The sequence below is a fragment of the Coturnix japonica genome, chromosome 1, assembly GCF_054131305.1.
Source record: "Coturnix japonica strain WE chromosome 1, WE-NBRP24, whole genome shotgun sequence".
NCBI lineage: Eukaryota > Metazoa > Chordata > Aves > Galliformes > Phasianidae > Coturnix > Coturnix japonica.
The window spans coordinates 115,851,980-115,868,402 of NC_140663.1; the positions used below are offsets into that span (position 1 = coordinate 115,851,980).

The window sequence follows — 16,423 nt, forward strand, 5'->3', positions numbered from 1 at the left end:
AAGACTATATTAACTCATTTCATTTTCATCTTATTTTTTATGATATTTCAACATCATAACGAAATATAAAAAGTACATCAAATAAGATTTTTTTCTTTTTTCTTTCTTTCTTTTTCTTTTCTTTTCTTTTTTTTTTTTTTCTTTTTTTTTCCATTTTCTTATGGGAAACCAGTATTAACTTCCTTTTAACATTTGAACAATTTCTCAGTAATAGCTCCAGGGGTGTCATTATATTCTGTCCTGGACTGGAGAATGCTACAAGTATGTTTGAAATGAGTAATGTGTTTTTAAAATCATATAGGAATGCCTGCAAGTGATTTATTGTTTTTATTTTTTTTTTCCTTCATCCCTTAGGTATGACACATAGTTACATTCTTAAAGGTTAGATTCTGCTTATCAATGGAAGAAGAATATCATTCTTCGCCTGACGTGAATTTCTCAGAACTAATAATTTACTGCTCCTATTAACAACTGCCATAATAGATAACATATTTAGTAGTTGGTTATAATAACTGATAAAAATTGAAGATGTAACTCATCTTACGTAGCTAAAAGTAACATCTGTAAATGAGTAATCCATGTCAACAGCTTTTAATTCAAGACTGCCAGCTTGCCAGCAGTGCTGACAACCAACACTCCCCCTTAAAAAAAAAAAAAAGAAAAAAGTGCAGCATTCTACTTTACAGATTTGATTTCTAATTAAGTATATTTTGTAAAATTAGGGTTTCTAGAAGAAAACAAGTTTGCATACCAGTCTGTCTGGGGGGGGGGGGAAACAAACAAACAAATAAAATAACAGGCTATTTTTAGACATCGGCCTTTTAATTTCAAACATTTGCCCACAAAGCAAAACATTCAGGATCAGTATCATTCTGAGCCTGAAGCAGTTAAAATTTGCATTGGCACAGCCTAGAATGCTATAGTCATGATTCTTACTCAGCATTTATTGGCAGCAAATCTGAAATGCCCAGACTATCTTTAATCCTTCTTCTCACTATGAACTGTTTTTCTTTCATTCCTCTTCATCCCCAAACTTTCTCTTACAGAATCTCCCCCACAAACTCTTCTACAATCCCAATCTTTCTAAACTATGTTCTTATTTCTTCAAGTCTCTTCCCATTTATGAATCCCATACTACTGTGATGTCAATACAGATTTAGACTGAATACCTCTTGGATGTGGCTGCTTGATTCATCCAATTCTGCTTGCCCAGGTGCTGCTGTTTCAACTACCGCTCCATCACCATCCTGCTGCTGTTCCTCCCTACTTGACTTCTTTCCCCACCAAGTATGGTTTCCACCAGGCAGCTGCATGCAGTGCTTCCCCTATTGGCTACTGTGGTTCTGCTGGTATTAGTACAGCCTCAGCTGCTGGTCTGACAGGAACTAAACACCCAAACACAGGTTTGTACTTCCCAATATCCATAAGGAGAGTACCCTAAGGCAGAAAAGGTGTTTGTGAGAAAACAAGGCGTATGGAATCCATATTATTAATGAGTCATTACAAAACTGCATAGCAATACATGTGGTCAGATTCATACATTCTTTTGAACATATTTTTTCTGTTAAATTGACTTCTCCTATTTTCCTTCCTTCTTGTCTTGGGTGCTTGCCCAAGTACAGTCCTTCTGTAGAAACCTGGCAGATATAACTTATTTAGACTCTATGACATATTCCATACCGGTTTTCTTCTTCTCTTATTCCTTGCCACACTTTCTTAGTATTTCCCTTTATGGTTATTATTTCCTCAGTAACCACGTTTATACTCAGTTAGCAGGTTGAATGTGTGTGAGATTACAAAGGAAGAGATTACCTTTATTTAATATCACTGAAAAAGTCACAGTTATGTCTTATACTTTTCCACCTTTGAATCAGAGAGATTTGGTTAGATAACACTGCACATAAACCAGGGTCACTTCAAATGTGTTTATTTTGAAACCTAGCCACCTCCAAAACTATTTAACAATTTATTTCCATTGGATCTTGAAAGAATCTGGAATCAAAATTACACACACTTCTAACATTACTTTTTAAACAACCAGAGCTCAAGTGGTAAGAAAAAACCAACAACAACAACAAAAAAAACTTTTATAGCTAGAAAATGTTCTACTACATAAGCAACCTGCTTTATTTTTCATTCAAAATGATTTCACAATTCAAGTAAAGCTTATGCTCTTTTTAGCCCACTGTAGGCAACGAATGTAATACTGATGTAATACTGTAATACTTTTACTGATGTAATACTGTAATACTGCAATACTTACTTAACAATAAAGTGTATTTTGTTGCAAAAAAGCTAGTGTGTCTTTTTTCTTTCTTATGTAAGATACATTAGATTCATCTAATGAGGAAGACATCACTGCATGTTATTACTTCCCATAATTACTAACTTTCAGTCATGAAGAATTTGCTTTGAGCTGTGAAAGAATATGAACAACAACAATAAACAAACTCACTTTACAATATTAAAAAAACAAAAATGAAACAAAAACCAACAACAACAACAAAACATATCAGGGTGTGGGAAGGACATTTTACCTTGCAGCACGGAACTGTTTCTGTTTCTGCCTCTAGTTTTCATACAAGATGGCTGTGCCTGTATTATCAGTAAACGAGTGCAAAGTCCAGTCACGTGAGCTGAAGCAGAAGAGTGGAGGGGAAAAGAGAAGGAAAACACTGAAAAAAAACCAAAACAAAACCCACAACACAATGTGTTGTTATACAACACCTACACTGCTTTTTGATAAGAAACTAGTTCACCAGTAGGAACAATTTCAATATATTTCCAAAATGCATACACATACAAACCTTAGCAAGAACTCATCTTGGTTTGCCACTGAAGATCTTCTATCAGGCTTTTCAAATGCTACTGACATTGTAATGTATGCTTAGAAAACCAGGGTAGTGCAAGAACTGCAGGTATATTTCTGCCTTCAGAAAACATCATAAACATTCCTGCAGAATACCTGCATAGCAGTGTTTAACAAACTGTAGTAAAACACCTTGAGAAGCATTATTTCAGATCATTCTTTTTTGGACTATTCTATCTGAACTGTTATTTAGGTGCAATTAAGAAATTCCATCTACATAAATACTGTACACCAGAGCTAATCTTGTTTTAATTTCCATGTGTTCTCTAAGAACTGGCATGATCACAGAAAATGACTACTCCCAGGAAGTCCAAGGACCCTAATACTAAAACTCAGTCATTAACCTTTGAAAAGTAGTCATTAGTTTGTATTATACATTAGTTTGTATTATACTCCTCCATCTACCCCAATCTATTTATTTTTAACAACAAAACTGGATCAGGGAGATACATCTAGAGAAATGCAACAACTGTTGCCAATGACAAGACAGAATCTGCAACCCTTGCATTCTAAATACAGAACTTTGTTTTCCTTTCAGGCAAAACACTGAAGCTAAATGAATGACTTGGACAAATCAAATTGAAACAATATCTCTGAATAGTTGTCTATATACACAAAAAAATCCAAAAAACAAAAAACAAAACCTGTCTTGCAGTAGCTGAAATCACTGGAAACTAAAAGCATTAGGTCCAACCATTTTTTTTAAATCTCAATTACCTCTGCAAAATAAGTACTCAGTTACTTTTTAATTTCTATGATAAATCATAGTTTTGATAAATCATATTTTAGAAAGTACTGAAAAGTCCTTCATTCAGACTAAAGATGAAACAGATGAGATACAACATCCACTGAAAGAAAAAACCTACAACACAAAAATCTCAGTACTTTATCAAGCTTCTTACATATGTGTACTAAAGTTCACATAAGCATAATACCTATTTACTTACAATAAATGTTATTAAAAATCATTATTATGAAATATTAATACTTTAAACCTTGTGGTGATATAAATAGAAGAAAATTTTAACCAAATTAGTGTATTTATGCCAAAATGTAGTTGAATGATAAGACTTATCTGCTTCAGTATTACAATTCAAGGCATTCAACATGGAAAATCAAACATTAGTCTCTAGATGCCAAGTGAGAAACAATATCTACTCACCTAAATATGAACATCCATATGCATTATAGAGTTAAATTTTCAGAATGGGTAAAGAAATATATGTTTGAAATTGTGTTTGGAAAGAAAGGTAGTTACAAAAGTCCCTGACTGCACTTATTGGAAGCTCACAGGACTGAGGTTAAAAGTAATAGTAATAGTATTAGTATTAGTAATAGTAATAGTAATAGTCTCGAGCGGGTTGGAAGGGACCTTAGAGATCGTCGAGTCCAACCCCCGGGATTCGAGCCTCTGTGCTGCAAAGCTGCACTTCTACCACTTGCACCACAGGGGATTCGAACACTTTGGCCCTAGTGTTGCAATGCGGCATTCCTACCACCTGCGCCACCGGGGCACACTGATGCAGTAAACCAGGCCTTTTGACTCAGTTCATCAAAACATCTCTGCTAATGCTTTAAAATTTAGTCTCAAACACAACTAAATGTTCATCTACCAGGGGAATTGTGTGCATCCTTGTAAAAACAAAACATAATAAAGATCACTCCCATTTTCAACTGGCTGAATGATAGTGCACATCTAAATTGTTCTGCTCCTAAAGAAATCTGTTAATCTCAACTACATAACAAAACTAAAACCTCCGCATTATTATTATTATTATTATTTCATGATAAAATCCAAAGAATTGAACTAATTTGAGAAAATAATTAATTGTCATTGACATCCAGAATGAAAAGATACTGCTCTGCTGTACCTATGATATCTGTATATATGAATCAGATTATTGCTTTTAACAGTATTTATTCTGCAGCAAATCTTCAGTGAAAAACAATGGAAAACACTTTGATCCATTCACTCTTTAGCTTAGTCTGAGAACACCAGAAATAAATTTCCCTGTTGAATTTTTTTTAACCATTTAGTTACCCTGGAGGACTGCAGGAAAATTACAATATGATAAGAATTTGTGAAACATAGTGACTACAGATGACTGTGCAGTTCTGAGTGTGTCAAAATGTTTTTTCTTTCACTGGCCCAAACAGTTGGAAGTCAGAAAGTGCCAAATCCAGAATATACAGTGGGTGTGGTAAGACAATCCAGCCAAGATTGGCAATATGTTCCACAGCCTTCAAACTGGAATGGAGCCTTGTATTATAATGTTGCAAAAGGAAGGTTGTCTTTGGCTTGACTCGGAAAGTTTGAGCCTTCAGCCTAGTCAGCACCACCATATAGCATACCAAGTAGATGGTTTGTCCAGGTTCCAAGAGGACTCAGATAGATCACCTCTTTCTTATACCCAAAGACTGCACATCACTACCTGCTGAGAAATGCATCTTCAAATTTTTCTTTGATGGAAAATCACTTATCTATCTTCACTCTGTGGACTGCCCTTTTGATTCCAGTTTGTAGTGGTGACACCACATCTCCGGTAATGACATGATCTAGCAAACCGTCACCTTTAGTATAGGTTCACTAAGTCCTAACAAACTTGCATACGTTCTTCTTAATTTTTCCATGTGAGCATCTGTGTGACCTACCTCAAGTAAACTTTGTAGTATTACAGTGTATCCACCATTGTTTCTGACTGACTGAAGTGGATATTCAGCTTCATTCACACTTCTTTGGTCATAATCCAGTGATATGCATGGGTGAACTGATTGAGACACTCTTCATTTTGTGGTGTAACAACCGAGCATGGCCATGTGGAATGTGGCTTGTCTTTCAGCTTGATGTCACCACTGCTGAAACACAACACTTGCCACCTCATGGTGCTCACATGCACTGTTTGGTCTCCATAAACATTCTACAAGCATTAGAGAATGTTAGTGGATGCCATTTCTTCTGCATGAAGGAAGTCAGTTAAATACCTTTGCTTCATCTGTACTTCTAAGTCAGATGCCATTTTGTCAGACTGCTGCACTGCTGCCATCTGCTGTACCACAACAAAATGTAATGGAACATTGGCCAACATAATAAAATAGGAGGCATAACTTTCAGAGCATACATTGCAGTATATGTTCCTGCTCCTGGCAGGAGGACTGGAACTAAATGATCTTTAGAAGTCCCTTCCAACCTCTGATTCAATGATCCAGGTTTTCCATTCCCCATAAACACAGGTTCTTTCTATCAGGTAACGTTTATCTAATTTACCTCAGATTATGCATAAAACAAGTTCTTTAAAGAAATAAAGCTTTGAAGAAACAGAAGAAAAAAAATGTATTTCATTGGATCTACTAGATAATGTATTTAATTTTCCTGGATATGTTAATTTAGAAAAAGCAGATGAATGTGCAGGTCCTCACCCTTTGCCAGGTTGTTCAAGCAGAAGCAAGCATACACCTAAATGAAATAGTTGAATACTTCAAGAGATCAAACACCATATTTCCACCTACTCTAATATGCTTTGGTTTAGATAACACCCCGGAAGATGCTGGTAGATAATCAGTGACAAGCATGCCACCTACTGAATGAAGCTCTTTCCTTTTCTTCAGAGTTCTGCAATGCAACAGTGCAGCCTAGCACTTGCTTATTTCGCAACCACAACTCAAGGTGGTGAGACTCTGGTGACAAAGCCTACTTCATTGGGTATGCACTCAACTTGTTGTGTTAATAGCTTTTCAAAATTTGTATTAGCTTGCTTTTTCCAGATGAGAGCATAGTTGTTGGATTAAAATAAAGGTCATTTAAAAATGATAAAAATATGATTATGGAGCCAGGTCATCAAACGTGGTCATTACTCATTGCTAGTAGTAGTAACTGGACTAAGTGACATAACATTACTGAAACAGTGATATAAGTTTTCATTCTGTTATACAGTTCCTTTCATCAGGCTGGCAATATTACATTTTTTTATACTTAAAAAAATCAGAAAAATACTTCAAACTGTATGAAGACATATAAAGCACCTAATAGGCTAGATACGTTGCCACTGATCTCTCTCAGTGGAGTATAATGCCAAATATATTTAAGTAATAAGAATATAGCTAGAAGCAATTCATAAATAAAATTTTAAATCAAGTAAGCAAGCAACAAAAGTTTTCAGCTTTTGGTAGGAAACAGCAAACACTGAAAGAAACAAAGGGAAATGTAAAGTCCAAGTAAAGACTAATGACAGAAATTTGCTTTAATTCTGAAATGTGTTTGCACTAAGAAGAAATCTGGACATAGCAGGTTTTAGAATCCATTTCTTTCACTGATCATAATGGTACCAATAGTTTGATCATGAACATCCATCAGTGATCTCTCCCTCTCACTTTTTAAAACACATATACACTTGGTCACAATAAAAGTCCAGGGATTATTATTTATAGACTACATATGCTGTAATATTCATAGAACAATTTGCTAAAACAGTTGATTAACCTCAAATATGGAGAAAAATCTGTAGCAACAAGTATTCCCAAGAACTACAAATCATTCAATATCGGAAAAAAATAATATTATGTTTATTGGAAAAAAAAAAAAAGTAATTCAACACTAATGCTAATTCAAAGGAATACTGTATCTGTGGCAATAAAGGCATCCTATTAGTGGAAGGTGACCTTACTATTTGCCACTCATAAAACCCAAGATTGTAAAACTTGACCTATCCAGTGCTGGACTTCTAAGAGTTAAAGAAAAATGTTAAATCTTAACATAAAGGCTAGGAACAACATGGGCTATTGTCATGGTTTTGTAATTTTTGCCATTGGTATTATACATCATAACAGCATGTGGAGCACAGAGAAGAGCTACATGTCCCAGAGAACCTCATGGTCAAAGAGGAAAATACATCACAGAAGTGACGCTCTCTCTCTCCCTCACTGTGTGGCAGTGTGGGGGTGTTTCCAAGCCATGCACCTTCAATTTCAAAGTAGGCTTCTCAGTCTTCAGAAAACTCTCTCTTCTTTTACTTGATTTATTAGACTCAATTTCAAATAGATTGTATTATGTTGTGTTATCTTGCATTCCGTTATCAAAATAAGTTTTCCTCCCTAGATCATTGCTGCTGTTTTGTCTCATAGTTTCGTGCAGGTTGGAAGGGACCTTAGAGATCATCGAGTCCAACCCCCTGGGATTCGAGCCTCTGTGTAGCAGAGCAGCACTTCTTCCACTTGTGCCACAGGGGGGATTCGAACACAGGGCTTCCGGTGTTGCAACGCGGCATTCCTACCACCTGTGCCACTGGGGCACACAATATTCAGATCTGTCTCAATTAAAAGAATTCAGCTAGATCTTGAATTAAAATATAGGAATATTTTAGTTTTGTAGTGCTTCTATGAGCAAGCATTCACCTTACAGAACCCAAAATAAAACATTTGAGGTGCACTTAGTAGGTGGAGTAAGCTGGATAAAAAACTAAATTCAAGCTCTCACTGTCTTTACAGCACTGAGATTTTAAGTTTCTTTCAAGGTACCTTTAAAGTCTAGTTGTTATCTACAAGTGTTGTGCCCAATCTTGCAAACATTTTTGAAAACTTCTGTCATTGACCTCTGCTAAATTCCAACAATAAAATAGGAAATAATACTATGTTTAGTATTTAGTTTTTTAGTATGTAGTTTTTTTTTTTGTTTTTTTTTTTTTTTTTTTTTTTACACTGAACTTAATTCTCTAAGACATGTAAGATATGCTTAAAGAAGGTATACGACCTATGAAGGGATTATGAAGGGATTCCACGCACCAAAACTTAGCGACCTTCACGCTTGCGCTCACAAAATGTATTTGACATTGGTTGTCCATAAAAGCATGTTTTGAAATATGTTACAAGGATGTGTCTGCGTATGTAGTGAGGAAGTAGGGTAGTAACTTCAGAAAGGAAGAGAGGCATTCCCAACACAGAATTTTGACTTGTCTGGGAGATATGTTAATTCTCGTAACTAAGAAAGATTCCTTGTTCCCCTAGTCAGTGTAATGAATATAGGTCAACTTCAATACCAACTCAAGAAGCTGTTTAGCACTGCCCCCTTCCTTGTCACTATTTCTGCTACCTGATCAGGGCTGCTATAGTGTGGTGTTACGGCTCCTCTCCTTAGATAGATCCAGATACTCAGACCAGAATAATCATTCCAGATTGTCATGGAGTTATCTAGATCTAGGGGGGCAATAGGCCTGTGGGACCCCAGCCCCAAAAATGGGAAGGGAAAAGGGTTATGGAGATGGAAAACATAGCTGGCTTCCAACTGTCTCCTGTACTACCTAGGTACTGACTGTGTATTCAGTTCTGAGCATGCAGACAACCTGAGCGGATGGTTAGCTAGCTCATTTCTCTCTTGTCTGTTTTCTAAGAAACATTATAAGGACATGCACTTGCACAGAATTCAGAACTGAGCTATGAAGATTCAGTTCTCCCTCTGACTGGGTTACATGCACACAAAACTTTAAAACATGACAGATTGGTGCCTCACAATACTTGCTATCCAGAAAACACAGATTGTTCTCTCTCTTTACTTATGATGTAATTATTGCATTCTTGGACAATGTTCAGCTTAGGAACACAGGACTTAAAAGGGATCATTGGAAGGGTGCCTGCATTTAGTTCTACCCTTATTGTAGGCAGCTAACTGAGGAATGTCTTGCTTAGAAGAGTTAATGAAATACATGTTCCATGTGGCACTACCTACCCCCCCCACCCCTTATAATTTGTAACAAACGGTAGTAAAATGAATAAATATATCACATGTCAGCAAAGAAACCAGTTAGTATAACTTTTTTTTTTTTTTAATAAATTTAAAATTTTAAATTAATTATTTTTAAATAAAATTTAACAGAGATCCAACAAAGAAAGACACAGGAAAAGCAAAACAATATAAAACACTTCACATTTTATCTTGGTATGCATTTCCTTCTGCCCAAATCCTTTTGATAGTTTAAGGATAAGTAGGACCCATCCATTAAGCATTTAAGATTTCAGTGACAATGATGCTGTTAATCATTTGCACATTTTGGCTGTGTGCAGCCAATGTTTTACTGGAAGACCAAAAATTATGTTAAAAGGCTAATTCACAAGCCATGTAACATAGAGGAGTGAAAATTATTCTCTTGTCTTAATGGAAACAACAAATGACCCTGAAGAACGACATTAAATTCTCATTTCCCAGCTTCTGAACCTGTTCATTCCATTACCAATTCTCATCAATAAATATAAAAATTGTCATCCAAAAACACGTTAGACCACTTGTCCCTTCTTGTGCTGGGTAGGGTCTTCTGGAGTTTTACCCCTCGCTGCTGCTTAAGAATCTTACTGTAGTACCTCATCTAAATTTATAGATTTCTAACGTATATCTTCACTTTTTTTCTCCTTTGTGCATAATACATCATCTTTCTTTCCTCTGTAACTAACTCACTTGTAATTGGTGAAAAACACTAAAATCCAGAAAACAGAGGGCTCTTATGCCTCTATATGCTTTGCAATAAGAATACCCATAGAAATAGTTAAAGAGGACATAATTCCATTTGGCTTTTTGTATTTATATACATATATTTATAATCAATAAAAAATAATGTAGAACACAGAAATACAGTGCTATTTCATTGTCTTAAGCTATATACTCAGTTTTCTTTTTTCAACCATAAAAACACGAGCAGAAACCATATAATTTAATTCATACTCTTATGGCAAAAATCTTTTATTTGATGACATTCAACACTAGGAGGAGTTTCATTTCTGAAGGCTTATAGGCTCAACTACAGCAACTGCTGTGAATCTCAGTTGATACCTGCGTTAAATTACATTTAACTCTGTGTCATTCCAAGTAATTTGTTACTAATAGGGGGTTTAAAAGCTATTCACGTAAATCATCATGAAAGCTTTTAAATTACTCAAGTAATTTATTCATTTTATTCAAGGGATTTATTCAAGTCTTTAGATTCTTTTTTTAATATTCAAACCAAAACGGATTATAATCTGTTTATCCTCTTTGCAATAGCACCTGCAGAACAAGAAAAATAAAAGTCAGCCTCTTCATTATGAAACACGGTGTATGATGCTCATATCAGTGTTATACATTTACTGTAAATGAATCCATATTTAAGAACAGTATAAAGTAATGAAATAGGGAACTGTAATTTTGACTCAAGTCTATTACCCAAGAAAACACGCATATTCTGAAACTTTTATTTTCCAGGACAATAACTTAATAAATAGCTTTCCATGTTTGGGAAAACTTTTTAGCTTCAAGGTAAAGAAAAACTAAACACATAAAGACTAAAATACATTATGTGGCCTTTGTACAATGTACATGTGTCCAATCTTTTGTCTTGCCTGATGAAGAATTGTCTTGGGTCACACATAAAATACATAATATAGCCAAAGTTCATAAGTAACAAAACTTCTTTTTAATTATTATTATTATTATTATTATTAAACACAGAAAAAAAGAAGACAACAAAAACAAAATTAGTGAACTGGACACACATGGACTATGTATAAGAATGTACTGCATACTTAAGAACTGCATGGATAGGCACGTGGATAGTTTCACCTTATCTCACATTCAGGAGCAATAAAACCAAAGTAATTTTATCATAAAAACAAATTCAAATAAAACAGGTGTGTTTGGAATAAGAAGGATTACAGTCTTTTATATCTATATCTCTAAGATATAATACATAAAAGATATAAAATATCCATATATCTAATTATAGACTTTTTTTTTTTTTCAAAAAAAGTGGACATCTAGCATGTGTTTGTACCCTACAATGCCATAAAAACATAAACCTTAGCAAAAACTCAGTCATCTGGTTTTGTATGTTGTACATGTTACGTACTGTATGAGCCTAAACAGAAAGTTAATTGCATTAAAAACACACAAGGACGTGTGTTCTTCAGAGTTTGCAAGATTCAGGCCTACTTGCATGATTATTTCTCAATAACAGAAGTTCACACATTAATAAGTTTAATATGAATATAATTATTAGTTTTCAATATATTATGCTTCCACCACACTATGCTTTCCACAGCTCAAATAGTTTTTTTTTATTATTTTTATTTTTATTTTTTCCTTTCACATGACAAATGCCTAAAATAAAAAGTAGCAAATAAAAGTCAACTGCTTAATTCTCAGTTTTTCATAGCTTTAAAAACAAATATCAACAAAATGCTACTGCTAAGTAGTATTTGTACTACTATCACAAAATAGTGCCACTAAGGTGTTTGAGACAAATATTTAAGACAGGTCAAATAAAACTTAGATAAACTTCTTCATTTATCTGTGTATTTAGCAAGCTATAATCCACCACGAACTAGCAGTTGTGCTTGAACTTTCTTTCCATTTCTTTCTGTTACTGAAAAGACTATGTCATGCTGACTAAATCTAAACAGCCTATACTTGGAAAAAAAATAAAAATAATAATAAAAAAAAATTTAAAATGCTATGTTTTAATGTAGCTCTGAAGAATCAAGTAAGCTGACATAATGATAATTACTACTGATGAGCCAAAATAACAATGCAAATTGCGGTCATCAGTACGTCAGTGAACTTAACTGCCTCGAAATGTCAGCAATAAGATTTGTAGCATACACCACTTAATCCTAAAAGGGCTCTTACTGAGCAGCATACACATCTTTTTTTCCAAATATAATGTCTTCCAGATTCTTTTGCACTTTAAACAGTCAAAAGACATGAACTGGACTTTCGTTAGGCTAAGCGTAGTAAATACTTTCCCTCTTCTTGAGGGAGAGTTGAAATTGTGATCAAAACAATTATGCTTCTCTCTCAAATAGTTACAAGATGTGTGACTGATATAGCGTCTTTCTTTTTAACAAGTACAGGTTCCAACAAACCTGTTCCAATAGGTGTCAACAAATACAAATAAAGATGTACTTGTTATTTACATTTTACAATTAAAAACCAAATGAATCCGTTTCAGGTACAATCCCATTTCTCACCCTCCAGAAACTTTTGCCACAACAGTTTACATGCCCTACAGCAGAAGCCCACTCTTTCTAAAAGTATACTAGGATTATAAATATTGAAATGACTACAATGACTTTTTCTTCTAAAAGATTAACGTGTTTTTGAACATAAAAACAGAAGTTGCGCTAGGTTCTTTAGTAATTCATTTAACTGGGAGCAAAGACAATTGCTACCTGAAAAAAGTCTGAACATTTAGCAGTTGCACATTAATTATGGGAGAAGCAAAATAGCTGCAGGCATTGTTCTCAACAACCACATTACAGGGTTACAAATGAAAATTCTATCTGAAAGTACAGGATCAATTTTCTTACCATAACACAAGAACTAACAGATGTACATCATGACTGTGCAAGAAAATTTTTAATATACACTTAGGGCATAGCCTTTTCTTAGCCTACATAGGCAAGCTAAGCAGTAATATAAATCACTAAAAAATGAGACATTAAAACCAACCGAACAACAACAAGATAAAAATGATTAAAAAACCAACAACAACAACAAAAAAAAACAAACACTTTGGAAGATAAACTTTATTATTAAAAAGATAAAAGCTCTTCTCTCACTTCCAAGAAAAGACGTATGAGTCTGTGTCTAGGATGTTTCTCACAAATGTTAGGTAAGGGTTCATTTTAAGGGAGAGATGTTGGGGTAGGTATCATAGAATGGCCTGGGTTGAAAAGGACCTCAAAGACCATCTGATTTCCACCCCCCCTACCATGGGCAAGGTTTCCAACCACCAGACCAGGCTTCACAGAGCCACATCCAGCCTGGCCTCGAATGCTTCTAGGAATGAGGCATCTACAACGTAAGTAAGTAGGTAAAACACAGAAGTCTAAATTTCAAATACAGTCTCATGACATCTACAATTACAGCTTAATAAAAAAACATCAACTTAGTAAAATGGTAAAATACTGCCTATCCAAATGAAAGAACTGTCAGGGACAACCAAAATGCTGGGAGGCCTACCTACAGGATGAGAGAGCACTTTCCTCCAACATCGCTTTGGCAGAGAACCTCAAAGCAGCATTAATCTTCAGGTCAACGTGGCACCTTGAAAGCATGAGATTGCTACCATCATTTCTGCTTCTGCAGATGGGGTTTTGACTTGTAGCCAGCGATCCTGATGACCAAAACCAAGTTATCTGTGTGGAAAAGAAATGAAAGTGTTAAGGCTGGTAAAGGAAAGTTGCAACTTTCACTCACAGCTACTGAAAGACAACCAGTTGCTGGTGTATGTTCAAAGGATTTCCTTATTCTCAGGGAAACAGGCTTTTTTCTCGAACTTCGTAATGGAAAAATAAATAAATAAATAAATTAAAAAAAAATAGAAAAAATGTAGAATTACACTCAAAAGCCCTCAAGAACATATCTGATGTTTATACACTGCTGCTTTATGCTCTCCCCGCAGTTTTACGCAGATTTAAGTCTCTTGATTTACAGCTCTAGTCACGATCCAGCAGTAGTTGTACCCCTGTGAATCTCTACATGGGCACAGCAAAACTTTGTGAGAAAATACAGCCTGCAATATCGAAACGTGAACGACTCCTCAAGTCCTTCCAGAGAGAGCAGCATCTGACAGGACTAACAAACAAACAAAACTTCTAAACAAGAAAAAAAGACAAGCATAAAATAGAGCTTTCATTGTTTGAAATAAATAAAAAAATAAATAAATAGATTTAAAAGGAAGGGGAAAAAAAAAAAAAAAAAAAGAGAAGTTTCTTTAAGCGGTCCCTCAATGCCGCTGCCCGCGGGCCGCCCAGCGGCTCCTGCCCTACGCCTCCAGCGCCCCGCGCTCCACCCAGCGGCTGTGCCCGCGGGTGCACGGCGACCGTTGGAGCTGGGCAGGGCAGCACCGCACGCAACGGCCCGTTGGCCCGGCACCCCCGCCCTGCCCTTGCGGCAGTACCGCTCCCTGCTCCCCGTCTGCTCAGGCTGCCGCGCTTGCGCCGCTGCCACACAGTGCTTGGCTTGGTGTGGCCTCGCCATGTCGGCTTCCTCCGGCTCCTCCAAGGCCGCCCTGCGGCCGGTCACTCACCTCATCTTTGACATGGACGGCCTGCTGCTGGGTGTGTAGCCTTCGCCCCCCCCTTTCCCCTGCAGCTTCTCGAAGCCGCACTCCACGGCTCTACGAGGGGTGATGGGCAGCCCCAAACGCGCCGCCCCTCAGCCCAGGCGTTCTGCCGTGCTGCGGGAAGCTGGGCCGAGTGGCCGGGCTGTCCTCGGTGGCCCCTCGTTGCCGGCCTCCTCGGCGGGCAGGCAGCCAGCACGCTCCCGGGCAGCCTGATTGAAGGGATTAAAGCAACAGGAAACGGTGTTTTTTTCCTTCTCCCCACCGTCCACTGCTTTTTGTCGCTACATTCTGCCTCATTTTATAGCTTTAGAGAGCAAAGGGTGCTTGCCCTTGAATTCAGTGTGGCTGTTGGGAGAATAGCCTGGGGTTAAGGTTCTGCGTTGAGTGCAGAGAGCAGGTGTGCATCTGTTGGAGGAAGCTACAGATGGTGATGTTGCCTTATCTGGGGAGGGCTGTGGGGCAGCCAGAGGTAGCAAAACGAAACTAAGAGTTCTTTTTGAAAGTTCCATGAGCATCCTTTAGGCCCAAAGTATTTAAAATAGATGCTGTTTCTAGCGACAGTCTGGAAACCACTCCCAAGTTTTATATTAGAAGGACTTTATCAGGATCTGAGGGATCCTGAAGGAGCCTGAAATCTGTCAGCTCTGCTTTATCTGGATTAGGTCTTGGGGGCTTTGGGTAATCATTGTAGCCTTTATATTTACTTTAGTTTCTTGCTGAATGGGGGGCCTTGTACTTCATGCTTCCTGTGGAATCATGGAATAGCTTGGGAATAGTTGCTATGTGTCACAGTAGAGGAAGCACCTGTGGATGTGGGTGAATTCTTAAAAAATGTTATGTTGATGCATATGCCTTCCTTCTGCAAAACTCAGATTGTTGCAGTTTCTAGGAAGACTACTGTGAAGTCCAATGAGTTCTTCCGTTTCTGAGAAATATCTGTTTTTCTCCTTCCTTATCATGTGCAAAGGACTAACAGAATTACCTTGCTTCCAGTAAATGATACTTTATCCATCCTTCACCTTATTATAATACAGTCAAAGTCATTAGTATATTATTGTTTAAAAGAAAAGTAGGTTTGCTTCTATTATGAGGAGTAGCTACAAGCAATCTTTGGTTTCTTTCAGTTTGCGCCATCTGCAGTCTCAATACAGTGCGCAAAGCACTGATTAAGATGAGTTGTTTCAGTTTCATTTTCTGTGTAACTACTGGAATCCCTAATAGCCTGAGGGTCTGTTGTTTTATCTAGAAGCAATTATTTTTATTCAATTCTTATCTAGAAGCTTCAGAAAACTTTTTAGTGTAATTTTGTGCAGTACTCACCAGAGCGGGACTGTCTGCGTAAGCAATGTGAACAATTAGGCCTGGTGATATGAATGTGTAAGAATTCCATATCAGTTTTACATGAACTTATTGTGTACGAGTATTTAAAGGACAGACAAGTTAGCGTTGAACGATATTCTGAGATCTAAAGACT

At 36.6% G+C, this 16,423-nt stretch overlaps 2 protein-coding genes across 25 annotated transcripts in view; one reads left to right on the forward strand and one right to left on the reverse strand.

Moving 5' to 3' along the window:
- The window catches only part of STS (steroid sulfatase), a 93,076-nt gene extending 77,901 nt beyond the window's left edge, over positions 1-15,175 (reverse strand). For 6 of the 21 annotated variants that reach the window (XR_014947444.1, XR_014947446.1, XM_015848910.3 and 3 more), the window contains exons 1-4: positions 14,914-15,175; positions 13,845-14,020; positions 2,538-2,636; positions 1,170-1,437 (exon numbers count right to left, since the gene is read on the reverse strand). Coding sequence is in view for 5 of the 21 variants with exons in the window: in XM_015848910.3 (XP_015704396.2) it covers positions 1,170-1,195 (26 nt within the window). In the remaining 16 variants the exon portion in view is untranslated. Of the gene's footprint in view, positions 1-1,169; positions 1,438-2,263; positions 2,417-2,537; positions 2,676-13,844; positions 14,021-14,913 lie in introns of those variants that run through there. The other 15 variants (XM_085550888.1, XM_085550850.1, XM_085550873.1 and 12 more) reach the window with 7 other exon arrangements.
- PUDP (pseudouridine 5'-phosphatase) overlaps positions 14,833-16,423 on the forward strand; it is a 77,666-nt gene continuing 76,075 nt past the window's right edge. For all 4 annotated transcript variants that reach the window (XM_085550926.1, XM_085550941.1, XM_015848975.3 and 1 more), the window contains exon 1: positions 14,833-14,944. In XM_085550926.1, the coding sequence (XP_085407052.1) occupies positions 14,863-14,944 (82 nt within the window). In that variant the 5' untranslated portion in view covers positions 14,833-14,862. The remainder of the gene's footprint in view (positions 14,945-16,423) is intronic.